Raw genomic sequence first — 19,364 nt, 5'->3', positions numbered from 1 at the left:
TTTCTCCTTTCCAAATGATAACAGAAGTATTGGATTTTTAAAAAATCTTCTTTCCTATCCACGATTTCAAATGTGATAAATTGAGCTTTAGTTTTGCACAACAATGGTCTGATTTAGATTTCCTAGTCAATCTATTCAAAAGTGAAACAAAGCCTGCCTTTGGAGTATACCTTACATTTCCCCTGGCCTAGGCAGGTAAGGGCAATTGAGATTAACATCTTCTAAGTAACTCAACAAGAAATAGAGGATTTTCTCTTTTCCCTGCTTCAGGCTTTTATTTAAACTCTTTGTTCCAAAATGAACAGAGTGGTAAGTCAGAGTCTAATTGTACAGATATAGCTTAGACGTCTAATTTTAAATTAGAGCACACCAGCAAACTCATTTTATACACGTCAAATGTTAAAACCAATACTTAAAAAACTTTTTTTCCAAAAACTTTATATTACAGAAAGAGAAAGAAAGAAAGAAAGAAAGAAAGAAAGAAAGAAAGAAAGAAAGAAAGAAAGAAAGAAAGAAAGAATCCCTAAGTACTGGTTAAGCAAGTTGATTCACAGACATTAATCCAAATATACACATTACAAAAGTAAAAGAAAATTGTGATGGAGGGGATTGTTTAAGATGAGCTTGATTTCCCCTCCAAATCATTATTTGCAACTGAATATTTATGCTTTTATAAAAAAATAAAGATTTCTCCCACCCACCCAAGCCGAGTGACTGCAAATCACATGAGAACACTGGAGGATTTTTTAGGAGATGGAGTTAGGAAGAAAAAGGGATAAGTGTCTTCTCTTGAACACGCGGGACTGAGATACACTGACATCATAATAAATATATTATTTCCCCTCAAATAGGAAGTTCGATTAAAAAAAAACAACCTCAAACTCAAATGGCAACCAGGCAAAGTGACTCGCAGTTTGACTGACTCGCAGTTGTCTGAATCTGCCTTCAGACGTGAGGGTGAGTCTTATGGGTTTTAATCCCCCTCTTTCCATTCGTCTGATTGGAAGCAAGTCCCTTTGAAGGCGGCCAGACTTAGTACTGAGCCAACGAGGGCATAGGATCACAGCCAAAACCCAAACCCAGTTTTCAAATAATATAGCCTTTAGACCTAAAGTTCTCACGGACAGGTACACATTTTACAGACTTCAGGCGACATGTGTGGATAGCAGGAGGAAGAGCAAGCAGACGGTTTCTCTTCTCTGGAGGATTAAGCGCCTCCTAACTACTTCTCTGACTGTACTGCATAAAGAGAACCCTGCTTTTTGTAAGGGAGCGCCAACTCTTCTGTTTTCCCCAGTAGCATCCAGACGGATAGACATCGATTTAAAATAAAACCTCGTGCTTATTTCGGGGCTGGAGTGGGGCGCTTTGCTTAGCATTTGCTCAGAACTGTCTGTAGGTATAGGATTTGGGGTTTGGGGATGAGGGAGAGGAGAGAGAGTGGCAAGCGGAAAGGAAAGGGAAGGGAAGGGGAGGGGAGGGGAGGGGAGGGGAGAGGAGAGGAGAGGAAAGGAAAGGAAAGGAAAGGAAAGGAAAGGAAAGGAAAGGAAAGGAAAGGAAAGGAAAGGAAAGGAAAGGAAAGGAAAGGTACTCCCAGGGACGTCAGGTGGGGCTTGCAGTGGCAGGCGGGGTCTTCCCGGAGACTAAGCCTCGGGGAAGCAGCGACTCCTCCGCCTCTCCAGTCACGCCGGGAAACAAGCCGGGCGGGCACCGGCGTTGGCGGGAGGCGTGGGTTCTTGGCTCCGGAGCTCCAGAGAGGGCGAGCCGAGAGCCAGGCTGAGGGGTTTCCGCGGGAAGCCAGGCGGCCCGTCCGACGGAGCGGGGCCGATCGCCGGCACTCTTGCTGCGGCTACAGTCCGAGCCCCGCGAAGACGCCCGGTTCTTCTCGATACCGGGCTCCCAAGCAGGGCGCTGGTTGTCATAGGGCCGCGGCGTAGGCCGCCGCCGGGTAGGGGTCCAGCTGCGGTTTGCCCATGCCCGGCAGCAGGATGTAGGCCAGCGGCGGCTGGAGGCCCGGGCTGGGCCAGGCGCTGCAGTTGCAGGGGATCATATAGCCGGGGTTGCCGGGGGAAGGGTGCGAGTGACTGTGGCCACCGCTGGCGGCGGCGGCGGCGGCGGCTGCCGCGGCGGCATGGAAGGCGCCGCCAGCCGTCGGGTAAGCCAGCGAGGAGGCGGCGTAGGGCAGTCCGGCGCCCGAGCCGCCGCCTCCGCCACCTCCGCCGGCCCCCGAGCCCGCCGTGGCGGAGGACGAGATCTCCGCTGCCATCTTGGAGCCCAGGTCGAGCAGCGAGTAAGGGCTGCCCGCCGCGGCGGCCGCAGCGGCGGCGGCGGCGGCGGCGGCGGAGGGAGGGAAGAAGACGCGGGCTGCGGCGGCGGCGGCAGCGGCGGCGGCTTTCTCCGGGTTGGCCAGGAGGGCTTCGTGGCCGTGGAGGGCGCCGGCCTTGAGCGCCGGGTGGTGCGGCCCCAGGGGGTGGGCGTGGGGGTCGGCGGCGTCGGGTAGGCCATAGGACACCACCGGGAAGGCGAACTTATCCTTCTTGAGGAGCGTCTTGGGCTTCCGCCGCGGGCGGTACTTGTAGTCCGGGTGCTCCTTCATGTGCATGGCCCGCAGGCGCTTGGCCTCGTCGATGAAGGGCCGCTTCTCGGCCTCGCTCAGCAGCTTCCACTCGGCGCCCAGCCGCTTGGAGATCTCCGAGTTGTGCATCTTGGGGTTCTCCTGGGCCATCTTGCGCCGCTGCGCCCGCGACCACACCATGAAGGCGTTCATGGGCCGCTTGACGTGGTCCGCCGGCTTGGCCATGCCCGCGGCGGCGGCGGCGGCGGCGGCGGCAGCAGCGCCCAGCCCGTCGCTGCGAGCCACCCGCAGGAAATCAATGGTGGCTGCGCCCGGATCCGGGGCTGCGTCCCCCACCCTCCTCACGGGGGGTCCGGCCGGCTGCGCGTCGTCCTTGCCTCCGCTCCTCCGCCTTCGCGCTCTCCGCCCCGCGTCGCTGAAGGAAAGGCGAAGGCGGGGGAAGATCCCTTCAGAACTCAAGCCCGCCCGGCTCCTGCTCCTGCTCCTGGCGCGGAAGGGGCATCTGACAGCCGCCCGGGCGAGAGCGCCGCCACCGAAAAGAGTTGCGAGAAGCGAGAAAGCCGACTCCGGCCGGGCGAAGGCACCAGGCGACGCTGAGGAGGGAGCGCGCGGAAGATGCAGCGCAAGCCGCGGCAGAGTCGATCCGGGTTTTCCAGGGACGCCCACGGAGCTGCCCCGTCCCAGGACAGCGGCTCTCCTCCTGCCGGGCCGTCTGGCACCTGTCCGGCTCGCTCCGCGCAGATTGTCCAGCTATACGGCGAGGGCGAGGCACCCTTTCCCGCCTGCCATCGCCGTTTCCCTGGAAGTGGCCGAGGAAGCCGGGCGCGCCTCCCCTCCGACTGCTCCCCACTTTCCTTCCGGATTCCCCGCGTGATTCTCCCAGTCACCGGCCGCTTGCTGTTGGCGAGGAAAGCGATCGTCTCCCCCGGAAGATGAATCGCCGCTCGGCTTCTCCAGGGCCGGAATTCGGCGGCGGCGGCGGCGGCTCCTCTCTCGGCCGCCCTGCCTCAGCCTTCGCCACAAACTTGCCGCAACTTTCTCGCGGATCCTCCGGCGCGCCGCCGCCGCCGCCGCCCCGCCTCCCCCCTTCGAGCGCGGTGCTGCTGGGGCCGAAGGTGGCGGAGGGGCGGGAGGCGAGAAGTAGAACTCAGAGTCGCTGGAACCGAGCACGGGAGGGGCCGGCGCGGAACCCCGCGGTCATACGCATTTCAGCTCGATCTGGGTGGCTGTTTCCCAGCTGCCCCCGCCGGCTGTCTCCGAGAAGCAGGCGCTGCGCGCGCTCTGTTTGCAAAGGCATTAAGCTTGCCTATTTGATGCACGGCCAGTGTGTGTATCTGAGGGCAGGAGGCGGCGGCGGCGGGGTGACAGCCTAGTGAGGGGGCGGTGCCGCCGGACCCCTTGGCTCCTCCCCCCTCGTCCTGTGTCCATTGATTAAAGTGAGCGCATTTCCGCCTCCCATTCAGCAAGGCGCAGGGGAGAAGGGCGGGGATTGAGTCAACGCATGCGCAGTTCGGGTGGTTCCCCTGCTAAGACCCCGCTCTCAGCCTCCAGGTTTCCCTGTTTCAGCATTTCACCGGAGGGTCTGCGGGCGAGGAGGCGAGAGGGAAACCGGGGAAAGTTCTTCGTCTCTCCTGTCCAGTGCGGGAAGCGGCTGCCGGGCCGCGCTATACAGAAAAAAAGAAAAAGTTTGGACGACGCTTGCCTCGGTTCTCACTTTCCACTTCGTCTTTTCTCCGGCCAGACTGCCGCGTTTCAAGCAGGCAGCGCGGGGTCACCGCGTCCCCAGGAAGGCGCAGGGCTGATGCCGCTCCCGTCAAGACCCGTTTGACGGTGTCCTGCTGGGCTTCGCCGGGACCGGCCTTTAGGCCGGGGGGCGGGTGGGATTTCTCCCCCTTGGCGCCTCGGCGCAAAGGCATAAGCCAGCCCAGAGCGATCTGGGGGGAGGTCCCGGGCGAGGCACCCGAGACCCCGTCGCCGGACGCTAAAGGGACGGGGGAGGGAAAGAAACGCCGACTAAGCGAATAGCGAAGGGCCCGCCCGCTCCAAATCTTTCCCAAACTGATGGCTACTCCGGCCGCCTCTCCTCCGCCGATCTCGCTCGCCCCGTTGCTGGGCTCCGTCCTGCCTCGGTATCGCTCGTCTGCCAGCCGGGGAACCCCGCCGCGGCCGGGCGCTCGGCTGTGACTTATCTTGGCGGGGCGAGGAAGAACCGGTGAACGACGGGAGATTTCGGGGCGGCCAGACCCGGGACCTTTCCTTTGCCGCGGTGCCGTCCCTCGGATGAAGGGGAGGCGAGGGGGGAGGGGATCAAAGCCAGTCGCCCTCGAGGCTTCCCCGGGAGGAGGGCGGGGGAGGGTCAGCCATCCCAAACGCTCGGCGGAGGCGCGTTTCTCCTCCGCTCCCGGCCCCGTGTAGCAGCTTTCCCGGGAGCAGACATTTCCACAAACTCGGCACCTCGGGTGAAAGCCCAAAACTTCAACTTCGAACAGTCTGAAACCCTCTCTGCCAAAGAGGGTCTCCTAAGCATAGTCCAGTCCCTGTTTAAACAAGACAAACCGGTGTAGGGTCCAGGCTAGTATCAAACGGCGCTCCGTGCACGGGTTTGCACCTTGCACTACCCCGGAGTTTGTTTAACCTTGATTTAAAGACTAAACCATAGGTGGCTGGGTTCGCACAGTGCACCACGCCCTACAGTTACGAAACCACAATGGCTGGGTTCATACGACAGGCTAAGCTAAAACATAAGCCGCACTAAGGATTAATACGACGTCTGAGCCCATCAATGTGAGGTTTATTTTTTAGTAGACGTGTCTAGAACCACATTCTTGGGCACTTTCACTCCGATGACCATGGAATCTAGTCTTAATTGGGGTTTCTGCCACATCAGTTTGCCTAACCCGTGAGAGTCGTGCTTGGTCTTTTCACGAACTTTGTGAGGTCGCCGGAGGGGCGACCGTTGCTGCCATCACCTGTCCACAGGGTCCTGAAGTCAGGGAAGAGGAAGCGTCCGACTTGGAACCGCTTTCAGCCTTTTGGAAACGAGACTAATTAGAGACTTTTTCAGAAGGGTTTTATTAGGGAGGTCCGCCGGGTATGGTCAAAAAAGTCAAGATGGCGGCTGCGACAGTGAAATCGAAGTTCTGCCTGTACGTGCGAGACAGCTTCGACCGCACCGTCGCAGCCGCCATCTTGACCTTTTTGACCATTCCCTGCGCCCGTCCCCCTACAGTGACGCCTGAGCCCGAAAGCCTGTCTTGTCGGTGCTGTGGATCGCCGGTGCGAAAGCCTCCGGACTTGGCCCGGGGCACCAGCTCAAATGCCCTCTTTTCTCCGCCGGAGAAGCCCCCCACCGACACCGTTCCGTTTGCTTTCTGTCTCTTGGGGGGCTCGGGGGGAGCTCGGCACCTTCCGACTCCTCTGCGGCGGGCGGAGAAGGCCGCAGCCTGCACTTTTCTGGGACTTCCCCAGATTCGAAGGTTCGGGTCCACAGCTCGGGCACGGCAAGAGGAGAAGCGCGTCATTCCCCGGCCCTCCTTTCCAGAAACTTTTAAGAGTAGCCCCCGATCCAGGAAGAAGAGGAACCCCTGGAGATGCCAAGGGTAGTCGAACAAGCCACGGGACGATCCAGGGTTGGGGGTCAACTCCATGGGAGTTCAAATCGCGCGCCCCGCCCCCTTTTCCTCTGAGACCCCCACGCTGCAGACGGCTCTTGTCGACTTTTTTCAAGAGAAGCTCCCACGGAGGCTGTGGCTCCTTTGAACTGCGCGGATCTGGCCCTTGAGAGACAGACCTGAGATCCCAGCTGGACTCAGATTACGGTTTTCTCGGGCGGGATCGTCAAATAGCCTATTAACCGGGAAAGGGGACGGTCAGCCCCAGAGCACTTAGACTGGTTTCTAGAGAGGTTCCGAGGACGGGGCCGTGAGCTGTTGGGAAGAACCGATTCCCAGGGTCCCCACAGCCAAGCCCAGCGGGGTGTACCGCTCAGGAGATGCACCGGGTCAGCGCTGAAGCCTCAGAGCCTTCCCGGCCCTGTCCTCGGGAACGAACCTTCACTTCCTGCTTTCAAAGCGGGGATTTGACTAGTTTACGGTTCATCGTAATGAGCAGACGCAGAAACACGCGTTTACTCGGTACCCAGCGTAATTTAACAGACCAGAAACCCATAATTTAACAGACCAGAAACCCGATGAATTCCCTTGAAAATTCCCTATGGGGCAGGCAAGGGCTGAGGCAGAATGGTTTTCTCCTGAATGTATCTTCTGATCCATTTTTACGAGGGTTTTGTTTTGTTTTGTTTTGGTGCCACCCCCGCCTTAGGGGCGCATCAGAGACCCTGGTCTGCTAAACGGGTGGAAAGAGCTATCCATCCCGAGGACTTACGGGTCGGCTAATTCCCTCGCTCCGAGAGAGGGAGCTTCAGCATATGGCAAAATGTTCCACCCTTCGCGGCTCAAAAGGACCCACGATTAACGCCCCCTCCCAGGGCTACGAGATGAATGGAGGTGTCAGCGTGATTAATGCGGACCCCAAAGGAGCGATTCCGCTGCTGCCATCGCTTCAGGTTGGTCTTTGAGAATTTGGGGTGGAAGGAGAGTCCAGGCGGGGAGGGGAGGGAGGGAAGACGGGGTTTCTTGCAACCTGCCCCCCCCTCCCTTTGAACCGAATCTCCCTCAGATTTTTTAAAAATGAGGCAGGAGTTCAAAGGGGCCTTTAAAAAAAAAATCACTTAACCCCCCCCCCTTTTAGAAACGAATATTTCATCTGGCATATTCTAGGCTGTGAATTCTCTCCATCTAGTGGAACTTATTCTCGGAAGGACGCATCTTTCTCACTCTGGCTCTCTTTTTAGCAGAGCCACAAATATGGATTAATGCTCCAATTCTTTACCCACCTACTTTAAAGACTGTTGAAGGCAATGGAGCTTTCCGATGAGTAGATGGGATTGCCTCTGAACGGGCCAGATCAAGTTTCATAGTTTGGTTCTCTATAGAGAAGGCAGAAGAATCCTCCTGGTCTTCAGTGGGCCAGAGTGCCAAGTCTGGCTCTATTGTGCCTTCTGTCTTTGGGTCTTGCTCTCTTTCAGGGACATCCTGAATGTATTTATTCAGAATCGGTACCAGAGAACCCACTTCAAAGCAAGGATTGCATTAAAGGTGCTCCTTATAACCTGATACCCAATTTATGAAATAATATGATTTTCCCTTTATACTATGCAATGAAAAAGTTAAAAGGGCAATATGATGAATGAGACTTTGCTGTGTAGGAGTCTTTTTAAAAAGGACACTGAATGGAACTGATAGAAGGGTTTGTGCATAATGCGTAATGCATACTCTATTATTTCACTGTGTTTGAAGACCATCAGTGTACAAAATCTGTCTTTACCACTAAACGATAGGCTTTAGATTTATAAACTATTTTATGAACTATTTACAAGAAAAAAATTAAATGTTTATAACATTGGAAAAGTTTATCCTAATCCCAATCTCTACATATTTTATCTTAATCCCAGTCTGGGTATGTAATTAAATAGAGAGGCAGTCTTTTTAACCCCTTACACACACACACACACACACACACAACCAACACTGTTTATGGGTCCATTGCATACTCTTGGAACTGACGTATTAACCATTATCTGATCTAGCCTAATCAAGGGATATAAAAATTGGGGTACCTTTCCTCACTGATGTCAGAATTCATAGATTGGAATTAACTTTCCAGTTTAGGTGCAGGAATCCAAGATAGTGACCTCTATAGGTGGCTGGTCAGCCTCTCTCTGTACATATCTAGGACAGAGGAGCAAACTGCTCTAATCATTAGGAAGTTTTTCCTAACTTTTAACCAGAATCTGCCTTCTTGTAAAACTGTTGTTCCATGCCCTCCATGCTGGGAGAATAGAGGGCAAGTTTTGACCTTCTTCTGTGTCAGGCCCCTTAAGGAAGTTGAAGAGGGTTACCTAATTCCCCCATAATCATCTTCTTGTAGGATTTCCTTCCATTCCCTGATTCTTTGCCCTGTTCCAGTTTGTCTAAATTCTTTTTTAAATGTGGTATCTAGAACTGGACCCAGTACAGGAGTGATCTGAGCAACGAAGAATGGAGCAGAAAGGTGACTTCTTATAGTTGGAAAGGATACTTTTAATGTGGCAACCTTCTTAAAAATATGACAAAGCTGCCTCCAATATCAAGGGGTTTATACTGCAATTCCAGAGGTTTCCAAAGTACCTGCTACTTTTAATTTTTCCCACCACTCCAACACCAGAGTCATTCTCACCTTATTCTCTGCTAGCCTCTGGGAGATTTTCCACTGACTACAGCAGAACCAAGTTCTTCTTGTCATTCATCATGTTCTTATTTTAGGCCCTTGAAAATTATTAATTAGGAGTGGATGGTTTAAATGAATTCAGTCGCTTTGAAGCTAAGTTAACATTGTTTTTATTATGTGTTAATTCTTGGTATGATGCAATGGTATCGATATAATTATGGAGGAATAATGAGAAAGTCATCTTGTGCAAGGGAGCTGATTTGCATTTTAGGCACCTGACACAATCCAAATCCAGGCCCTTTATTTTGTTGGGCAGGCACCTACTGAATAGATACATTACCATGTCAAAGCTGAAAACAAAATTAATAATACTTTGTGTGTGTGCATGTGTATAAATTGCAACAGTTTATCTGAATAAGTTATTGCGCAGATCTGGCGGTTGGAACAGCAAAGAGTTTAAGAGGAAGCAGCTATAGCTGGTTCAGGACTCCACATGTTTTCTGGGTGATTCTCTTACTTCTGAGTTTTGAGGGAGGCATGTATAGCTCTCTCCTCCTGACACATGTGGGCCTTATTTAAAGGAGCAGGGACGTCCACAGGGAAGGTCAAAAGGGTCGTGATGGTGGCCACAAACATGCAAGGAAGCTCCGAGGGCCGCCATCTTGACCCTTTTGACCCTCTCCCTGTGAACAGCCCTGTAAAGAAACTGGTTTTATTATTTTGGCACTGATCAGCAATGCTCCTGAACAAGCAAAAAGCCACGATCTAGTTTGATGTTAGCAATCTGAATGTCATAATAACTTGGCAAGCACCAGAGATTAAAAGAGGGACAGAAAGTGTTAGGAGAGAATCATGGTTTTCCTGATCGCAATCTGCACCTAATCATTCTCAGCAACTGAAAAGATGACTCACACGCTCAATAGACTTATCACTGTGCTATTTCAAGAGGCACTTTGTGTTTTTGCGGCTTTGTTTGTGCACGAAAGCCTTTCCATACCCTCCCTTCAAAGTTGACATTTTTCTTTGTGCAGGTCTCCGCCACCAATTCCACATTGCTTTCAGTTGTCAAAAGTTGCCAGGCCCCTAAACACACTTGCAAGACTGCATTCCTCATTTGTATCGTTTTCTCTCTTTATCCCCAAGATTTACGAGCGCTGCACATTGGCTTTCGTCACATTCGGCCTGATTTAGTGGAATCCCAGAACTGGAGGCATATTCATTCTCTGGGACTCTTCAAGCTGCTCCACCGAGGGCTGCAGACATCCCCCAGTGATAGGGATGCAAGTGGGTGTTGTGCCGATCCAAAGCTACCTCACACACAGTGATTTTCAGTGGGGATCATTTGTGTGCTAATTTTCAGACACACGTAAGCACAGATAATCCGTTGGGCACCCCAGTATCCAACGGTGACTTGAACAGTTTTTGGTGGATGTTAGTTGTCACAAGAACCTACAAAATCAAATGTCTGCATAATGGAGAACAAAATAGTGGTTTTAGATGAAGGGGGAACAAAAATGAGAGACAGCAGTCTTGTAGAAAACCAAGGTGGCCAGCAGATCATCTTAGAAGATACAAGAGAAGGAAAGTAAGTGACAGTAAGATCCTTTAGTGAGGCCCCAGTACTTCAATGAGAAGTCCTCAACAAGGCGTTCTTAACATTCCCCAATCCCATGGAGAAGGATGTCCACTCATGCAACTCTGAATGTAGTCCTAAATAAGACCATTTTTTAAAGATTTCACCAGCCACGTTCCAAGAATATTTTGAAGTAAATTGAAAGAATACATTTGCTGGACCTAAGCAAGTCTGAATCTAGCTGATGCACAGACCACCTGGAAAATTAATGTAAATTTCCTTGTACCAGGCAAAGAAAAGAAAGGAATAACCACCATAATAAAAATACAACTGTGGCATCCCTGAAAGTTATGGAAAGTGTTTTCTCAAGAACATGCACCACAAAGTAAAGTATGGGGCAACTGGAACATATTCATAAATGCTAGAATTCCTATGATGAATTCTTTATGTTCCTACAACCTACAGCAGGAACAGCTAAACATTCAGGGCTCAGAAGTCATACTTGGCCTATCTCTGGATGCCTGGGGGCTGAATGACACCATATGATTGAGTAGATTGTGATTTCCAAGAGAGATGGAGTTTCTGAAGGGGAGACTTGGGCTTTTTGTAGTTTGTAGAGGTGTGATAGCCTATCCTATGGCTCACACACTATCTTTTGTTAATTGTCAATGAGCAGTAGGCCACTAACTTTTTGGGAGCTGCAAAAAAGGATTCCACAGACCACCCATAACCCTGCTTTGCAGTACCAGAACAGCTATTAGTATTCACTTTCTGTATATTTAAGCCCAATTGTTTCTCACATTAACAAGTATTCTTCAGGCTTTCTTTTCTTTTCCAAAGAAAAGAGTCAGAAAGCTCACATTATATTTCTGAATTCCAAGAGGTAGATGGTTTACTTTGGCTCCTGTAACACAGAGAGTATGATGGCAAAGCAATAAATTGAAACAGCCAGTTTTCCTCTAGGCATTCCAGTTGATTTGTTTTTTAATTGGGAGAGAAAAGTTCTAAGATCTGCGGAATATTAAATTGCTCCAAAGCAAACAAACAAACAAAAAGAGAAGAAGGAAAAGAGAGAAACATCAGCAGATCAAAAAGCTTATTTGCAATTTTCTATGTATTTAGAAACGTCTATACCTGTCATTCTTAAAATTCATGGAGGTTGATCTAGTCAAGGAACTACACACACAGGACTGAACATGACAGAGGATTTGGGGCAAGCAGGGCAGAGGATTGCTTCACATTTCTCCTCCATCTCCCTTGTAAGACCACCTCCTACCATAGCCTTCCCCAGCCTTCTCTTTAGCTATGCTTGGATTGCAACCCCACAATTCTGGGACATCACCAGCTTGAGGAAAGTATTCTATCATTTTGACACAGTGCAGTGTAAGTTGCAATCAAAGATGTAAAAAGGGGGAGAACAGAACCTTTTAACTAACTGACCTCCACCCACCTCATCTCACCTTACCTTCTTGGAAGGACATGTAATAAGTATTTCCATCTCTCTCTGCTCTGTTAAGGGACAGGACATCTCTTACAGATGACCACCCAGCCTCTGTTTGAAGGCCTCCAGCAAAGGAGAACTTACCATGTCATATGGCAACCTGTTCCACTGGCTGACAGCTCATACTGTCAGGAAGTTCCTCCTAATGTCTAGCCTGAACTTCCTTCCTTATAGTTTGAACTCCTTGGTTCTAGTCCTTCCCTTTGGGGCAATAGAGAGTATGTCCACTTCCTCGTCTGTGTGACAACCCTTCCGATATTTGTAGACTGCTAGGATATCTCTCTTTAAGCATCTTTTCAGTAGGACAGCGTACCCATATCCTTTTACCATTCCTTATAAGGGTTGCTTTCTGGACCCTTTACCTTCTTGGCAGACTTCCCACAAACTTGTTCCAATCTGCCACTGTTCTTTTTGAACTGGACACAGTACTCCAAATGGGCCTGACCAGGGCAGAGTAGAGTAGAACAATTACTTCCCATGATCTGGATTCTGTGCTCCTTTTAATGCACCTTAAGATAGCATTTGCCTTTTTAGCAACTGCACCACACTGCTTGCTGATGTTTAACAAGGGTACCTCAGGACTCAGTGCTCTTGGTCCTTCTGTTTAATATTTACATGGCACCCATGAATAGGGAGGGACAGGCCCAAGCTCAGTCTTGACAAGAATGAGTGGCTTGGGTGTTCCAACCACCTGGGTCTAGAAATGTTTAGTTCTGAAAGGTGTTGCATTTCCCTCTTCGTGTGCAATTTCATATGTGCAATCTGGGAGCCTTCTTGGATTTACAGCGCCTGCTCAAGGAACAGGTTGCAGCTGGGGCCTTCCCTCTGCACAAATTCATCAAATTGCGTCCATATCTCAACTGGGTGGCCTTTATGACATGCTCTCGTCACCTCACTCCTGGATTATTCAATGTGTTCTACATGGAGCAGCCCTTGAAGATCACTCAGAAGCTGCAGTTGGTTCAGAATGCAGTGGCACAGGCAGTTATGGGCATATCACAGCATGCCCACGTAGCACCTCTGCTGCATGAGCTGCAAAGGTTACTATTTGGCTTCCAAGTGCAATTCAAGGTGCTGGTTACTCCCTATATAAATCCTTCATGGCATAAGACCTGGCAATCTGAGATAGCTTCTTTTTTCTTCTGTAGCTTCAGCCTGTCCCACACAATTGGGCAGAGTTAGCATGCTCCAGGTCCCATAGATCAAACAGTATGGGACCAGAAAGTAGGCCTCCTCTGTGACTGTGCCTGCCTTCTGGAATGATATCCCTCCCCCCCCGAGATTCAGAAGGCCCCAACTTTAAATGAGCCCTTAAAACCTGGCTATTCCCTTAGGCCATGGGTAGAGAAAGTGGTGGAACTCTTGTGGGAGGACTGGTCTGTTAGAGTTTGTGTTAAACAAGTCCATTCCCTTGAAGTCAAGATGGATAAGGTGGGACTGCTCAAAGAACCAGAGTGGTGTGAAGACAAGACCTTCTGTAATGTGACAGCTGCATTCCATAGCCAGGATTTCAGCCTTCTTTCTGTCAGTGAGAACAAGAGTCTTGGGCAAAGAGGGTATCATTTCAAGGATAAGGGAGATGCTCCTATAGAAGGAGACCTAATCACTGGGTGATGAACTGAGTGTCTCTTGTCTGAGAATACTTCTTCAGTTGTCAAGGCAATTTCCTTGATGTATGAGAGCAGGTGTAGAATTTTTCAAGGATATGTGTTGGACTACTGCTTTAACTTGTTGATAAATAATTTTGTGTTAGGGATAAGCAGGGAACTGGCCACATTTGTGGAAGACACCCAACTTTCAGAGTGGTAAAAAACAAAGTGATCTAAAAGGTTCAGAAGGATCTCATTAAACTGAGTGAATGGTCAACTAAATAGCAAATGCAGTTCAATTTACATATGTGCAAAGTGATTCACATTGGGACAAAAAACTAATTTCACACATACATTAATGGGGTCTCAACTGTCTGCAATCAGGACAAAGATTGTTGGGTCATAATGGACTCACTGAAGATGTCAACTCTAAGGTAGGGATCATTAGGGACGGAACTGAAAATAAAACTGCCAACACAATAATGCCATGATATAAATGTACGGTACATCTGCATCTGCAATACTGTGTATAGTTCTGTCACCACATCTGAAATAGGATATAATAGATCTGCAGAAGAGGGCAATCAGAATGATCAGGGGACTTGAATACCTTCCCTACAAGAAATGGCTAGAACTTTTGTGTTAGCCCTTCGAGGTAGTCTAAGACAAGAAACACAAACCATGGGTACTAAGACTACCTTTATTATAAGGTTACAGTAACAGAATCTTACAAGTCTGAAAGCATTTCTCCCTTCCTTTACTTAAACTATCCAGAAAACTAGGGAGGTCTCTTCTGAGGAACTTCCCACGCCCCTTTTGCTTCTGTGGGCTGAGATATCTTTTGCATGATGGTTGTCTAGGCTGCAACTCTTCCTGCTGTCTCCCAAGGTCTTTCTCACAGACCATTACAGTTTGGGACTCTTTAGATTAAAAAAAGACGACCAAGGAGGGACATGACTGAGGCAGATAAAATCATGCATGGCATGGAGAAAGGGGACAGAACCCCTCTCTCAAAATACTAGGATCAGAAGTCATCTAATGATGCAAAGTGGAAGAATATTTAGAATAGACAAGAAAGTACTTCTTCACAGAGTGCATAGTAAACTTGTGGAATGGGTGCAGCATGCTTCCAAACATCAGTTACAGGAATCAGTACAGAAGAGAGGTATGTATCCTGCTTGGAAGCATAACAGAGGCATCTGACTGGTCACTGGGAGAAACAGAATGATCCAGCAGAGCTATTCTTATGAATCCTGAATTTTAAAGCCCTGGTTAGTTATCCAGCTTTTCAGATCCATTTTGGCTCCAGTTTAGAAAACACGTCATATGGATTACTTTCTGATGAGATGGCATACAAAAGCATGTAATTAAGATAGATAGATAGATGGATGGATGGATGGATGGATGGATGGATGGATGGATGGATGGACGGTGGACGGACGGACAGACAGACAGACAGACACCTACTGACATGGAGAACTAACAGGAGTTTCTCTGGGGATTTCAATAGCAAGAAGAAAGAAAAGTGACCAGAGGAATGACTGCTTTCTACTGAGTAAACTGAGACTGTAAGATAAATATAAGGCAGTCTGGTTCCAGGTAGTGAGTGAGTTGTTTGGTTTCCCTGACTACTCACTCAGTGGTCAGGGAAACCTAACAAGGGTTGTTACTGGGGAGTTTGGCAAAGGAGTCCCTTACAAATTTCCTTCAAGTCATATTGGCTAAGATGAGCACCCAGGAGAGGAAAAATAAAAATAAATCAAAGCCTATATAGTTGGGGTGTCCTAAGAAGCAAAACAGAGTCAGTTTGATGAGTGGTTAAAGCGTGAGGCTAGAAACAGGGAGACTGTGAATTCTAGTTCTGCCTTAGGCATGAAGCCAGGTAGGCGACCTTGGGCCAGCCACTCTCTCTCAACCCTAGAAAGGAGGCAATGGCATGCTACTTTTTAAAGTTTTGCCAAGAAAACTGCAGGGTCTCAAGCTCCCTGTAAATAGAATGAAATAATACAGAATACATCTGTTTTTGTTTTTGTTTTTGTTTTTAATGCTTAGGAATTTGGACTAATATAATGTCCATTTAGTCTTTGATTATGGCACTAAATCCTTTTTTTTTTTTTTGTCTTTGTAGCTTGAAATAAATGACTCTAAAAATGAAAAAAAGAAAACTGCAGGGGCTAGTCTAGGCAGTCATCAGAAGTCAACTCCATGAAAGAAGGAGAAGGAGAAGGAGAAGGAGAAGGACCTGAAGTTGTGACCTGTAAAAATTTCTGGCATGTTTATTTATCCCTAATGGGAGAAGATGCTCAAAATTGATGGAAAAATGGACAATAGATTCTAATGAGGAGATCAAATGGAGGATAGGAGAAGAGCCAATATGGCACACACAAAAACACAGTGAATGCCTGAAAGCAAAAATAGGACCAGAGACAACCTTCCTGGGATCTAATTCAGTTTGAGAACTTATATCCCCTCCAGAAAAATCATCTCACAACACTGACCTTGGTCATCTTTAGTTATTCACACTTGCCTTCCATCATTCTTTGAGACGATTCTTCTGTACTGTTTGCTGTGTGTGTAGGTACATTCTCAAACTACCTTACAATGAAAAAGACTGGGTGTTGACGCTTTCCCAAACAATCTGACAGTAACACCAGACAATTAGGCCACAGTGTGTTGCACCTAAACTTGTGGCCCTGGATTCATTTCTTTCTTGTGCAATAATTTGTGGAAAGCTGTTCTTTCTAGGAATGTCAAAGAGCATTAGATACAAACGAATCTTGGGTAAGATCCCAAACCAAGGAACCAGCAATGTTCTTAGGACTAACTTGAGGAGATACTTAGAGGTCATAAAAAGTGTTCTGCAATTTGATGAAAAAATTGATGAGGTGGCAAATTTCCTTCGCCATATATATTATCTTTCTTTAAGCCCAACCCTTATAACTATACATTAAGGGAGCCTCATTGGGTCTCAGTCAATTCAACCAAATTTAACCTCTACAGGTACCTGCAAGAATAAGTTAATGCACTGAGCCAACCTGAATGATATATTATCACTGAACTGTACTTCCAGAAGATATGGAGGCTGAGCAGCGTTATGCAGGCCCTAATCTCCTCTCTCTTTTAATTGGATTGGGCTGCTCTTCATTAATGGCCTCAGTGCTTTTCCAGAAAAATGGAAGCTTATACATCAGATTCCTTCCTTCCAGAGAAAGGCCAAGATTTGATGACATCAAACTAAAAACTTGTGCGTTAGTGGTATCTTTGCTTATTGGATTGAAAAAGAAAATATTGTAAGTTGATGATATAAATATCACAGTTATATCATGTATTCTCCAACCATTCCCCAAATGGTTGGGGAATACAACAGAAACAAGAGATTAACCATGGTTCAATGCATGCAGTCAAATGACAAGTTGAGGATATGGACTATATGAATGCATAGAAATGTTAGACTAGTGCTGTGCAGAAGAATTCTCCAACGTTTGTTTTACCAGTTCTCAGTCAACTTGATGAAAAGGTACTGACTTTTGAAATTTCTTTCAAAGGAAAAGAGAATTTCAGTGAATTTTTCATGAATGGAATGCGATGTTCTTGCACTTACGTATAGCAAGTACTGTACATGTAAGGTGACCAAGATGTTTGTGTGTGAATGGCTTGTATTTCATTGCACAACCACTTTCCATCAGTCTGTGGTCTCCATGTTTCAGTTAAATTCCAAAGGAAGATTGAGAAAGTATGATTTAGGGAGGCTTCAGAGCAATAGAAAAATGTGTAACAGAAAACATCAACACCAGCAGGTAACCCTTCATCATTTCCAACAATAAAGGAAGTTCAGAAATATCAACAAGAAACATTGAGAAATAAATGTTCAAGAAAGGTGAGATTGAGATAGAAAAACAGAAACCTCTTTCTCAGGAGAGGAAACCTTTATATTAGAAGGCAGATTTTGCACAGCCATATATACCAAGCACCGTAGACATATTATTTTCCCATGGGCCTGTCAATAATATATTGATAGAGGATTAATCTACAGAAGAAATATTCAAGCAAGCAAACAGGTATGAAGCCATCATATTTTCTCTCCTAATGGAGACCTATGTAGGAACCCCTGTCTGCCTCTGATAGCAAGGAGCTAAAACAGCAACTTGGCTTGTCTCGGCTTCTCCAACTAGATGGTTGTAAAGGTGTCTGTGAGAATGAGCAGTGGAATCAGAAGTGAAGATGAGCAAGAAGGAGGATAATTGCTGAGGGGGTGGTCTGGTGCCCAAAGGTCCCTCAAAGCTGGCACTCCTGGCTGCGGACATGGATCTGAAGGGATAGGAATTAAGCAGTACGAGGAGATTGCATAGCGATCTCTGTCTGCTTGAGCTGGTCACAGTAGACCTTGGAGGAGGCAGTGGCAGAATGGGACTGGTTTCTAGGGTATTCAGAGGGTGGCCTAGGAGGAGGACCCTTGTTTTGTGATGTCATAATCCCTTGCTCCCTCTTCCAGCCAGCTTTTGACCTGGGGATCGACACCTTTTCAGGGCTTCTGATTTCTGCCATGTGGCATTAAACATTGCTATAATTAAATATGCAGTTGGCAAAAATAAATGAACACTGGCATGGCATTATTGCAATTTGACATGACATCAGTGCTTCACTGTAGGCAAAATGCAATATACTTATTTGGTTAGAGCAGCAGCCTGATGCCTAATTTACTCAATTGTTTTAATGCAGAGTTCTTTCTAAAATGAATTGGCATAAAGACTGGCCTATGTTATTGTGATAATGATAAGAAAGAAAAGGAAAATGTTTTGAAAGGTTTTTCTCATGGACTAGGAAGTGTTTTTGAATGATCAGTTCTACTGTTATTTTCTTGACTGCAACTCCATCTGGAATACTGAGGCAGCAATTCAGTTACAGTCATACATTACTGAACGCCATTCAAGTGGGTGAGGCCAAAGGATATTCTAGGTTTTAGAACGAAAGCTAATAAATGGGTTTTCTTATGGATCTGGAGTTCTTGGGAAGCTTGTCATGTTGCCATGATCTCAGTGAGACAGAGACAGATTTCTAGAAATCCCCCAAATCTGCATAGAGGCCAGGGAGTTTCTATGGGAAGTTTCTTGAGCTAGGAAGATTGAAAAAAGATTATTTTAGAATACATAAGATATGTGCATATGATGTGCGCTTGTGTGTGGATATCAGGTATATTTTTGGCTTTCCAGTATCCTCTATTAAAGTTAAATGCCTCTTCGTTTCCATTTGTCCTCTTGGTTTGATAGGAAGAGAAGTGCACAAAATAAAAGGGCAACGTTTCTGCCTCCAGTCCCAGCCCTTGCATGCCCTGCCTTTGAAAGAAGGGAGAAGGGGAGAGAAGAATAAAGGGAATGGGGTGTGCCTGGCTAAGAGAAGATGATGGGCTTTGCAGGACAACGGAAGGGGGCGTGGAATGGGCTTCTTTGTTGTACGTTTAATCCAAAATTAGTATTTACTAATATTTCCTCTTTCTGACACAGTCATTAGGTTTCTTTATTTCACTGCCTTGTTGGTTAACAACAATCATTCAGGGTTTTAGACTCAGGCATGGTTATAGAGTCCAGTCTATGGACTGTAAAGCTTATTCATAACCTAGTTTTGTCCGCAGTTGCGTTGCAAAAGGATTGAATTATAGCTTTGGTAGGAGATTACGTTTCTTTGTATTACTCTGTTTATATGTCTGGTTGCTCCGTTATGCATTCTCTTCAGAGAGTCTTCAAGGCTGATTGGGCCACATCTTATTTGCTAGTGGGGGGCGGGGAGGGCTAAGTGCCTACCACAATAAGGGGTTGAAAGCAAAATTAAGGGCATACTATCGTCAGCTTAGAAAATCACTAG

General features: G+C 47.7%; 1 protein-coding gene across 1 annotated transcript; it reads right to left on the bottom strand.

The window, feature by feature from the left end:
• Positions 1-265: 265 nt before the first annotated feature.
• On the bottom strand, positions 266-3,904 carry SOX21 (SRY-box transcription factor 21). The gene has a single exon (XM_088136456.1). The coding sequence runs from the start codon at positions 2,798-2,800 to the stop codon at positions 1,919-1,921; it is 882 nt and encodes a 293-aa protein (XP_087992582.1). The 5' UTR covers positions 2,801-3,904; the 3' UTR covers positions 266-1,918.
• Between the last annotated feature and the right edge of the window lie 15,460 nt (positions 3,905-19,364).

Source organism: Python bivittatus, unplaced genomic scaffold (genome assembly GCF_059951505.1).
Source record: "Python bivittatus isolate LINGU-HERP-01145 unplaced genomic scaffold, Pbiv_v1 ctg000060_np1212, whole genome shotgun sequence".
NCBI classification, from domain to species: Eukaryota; Metazoa; Chordata; class Lepidosauria; order Squamata; family Pythonidae; genus Python; species Python bivittatus.
Note: the sequence above shows the minus strand (reverse complement) of the source record. Positions and strands in the feature narration are given on the sequence as shown.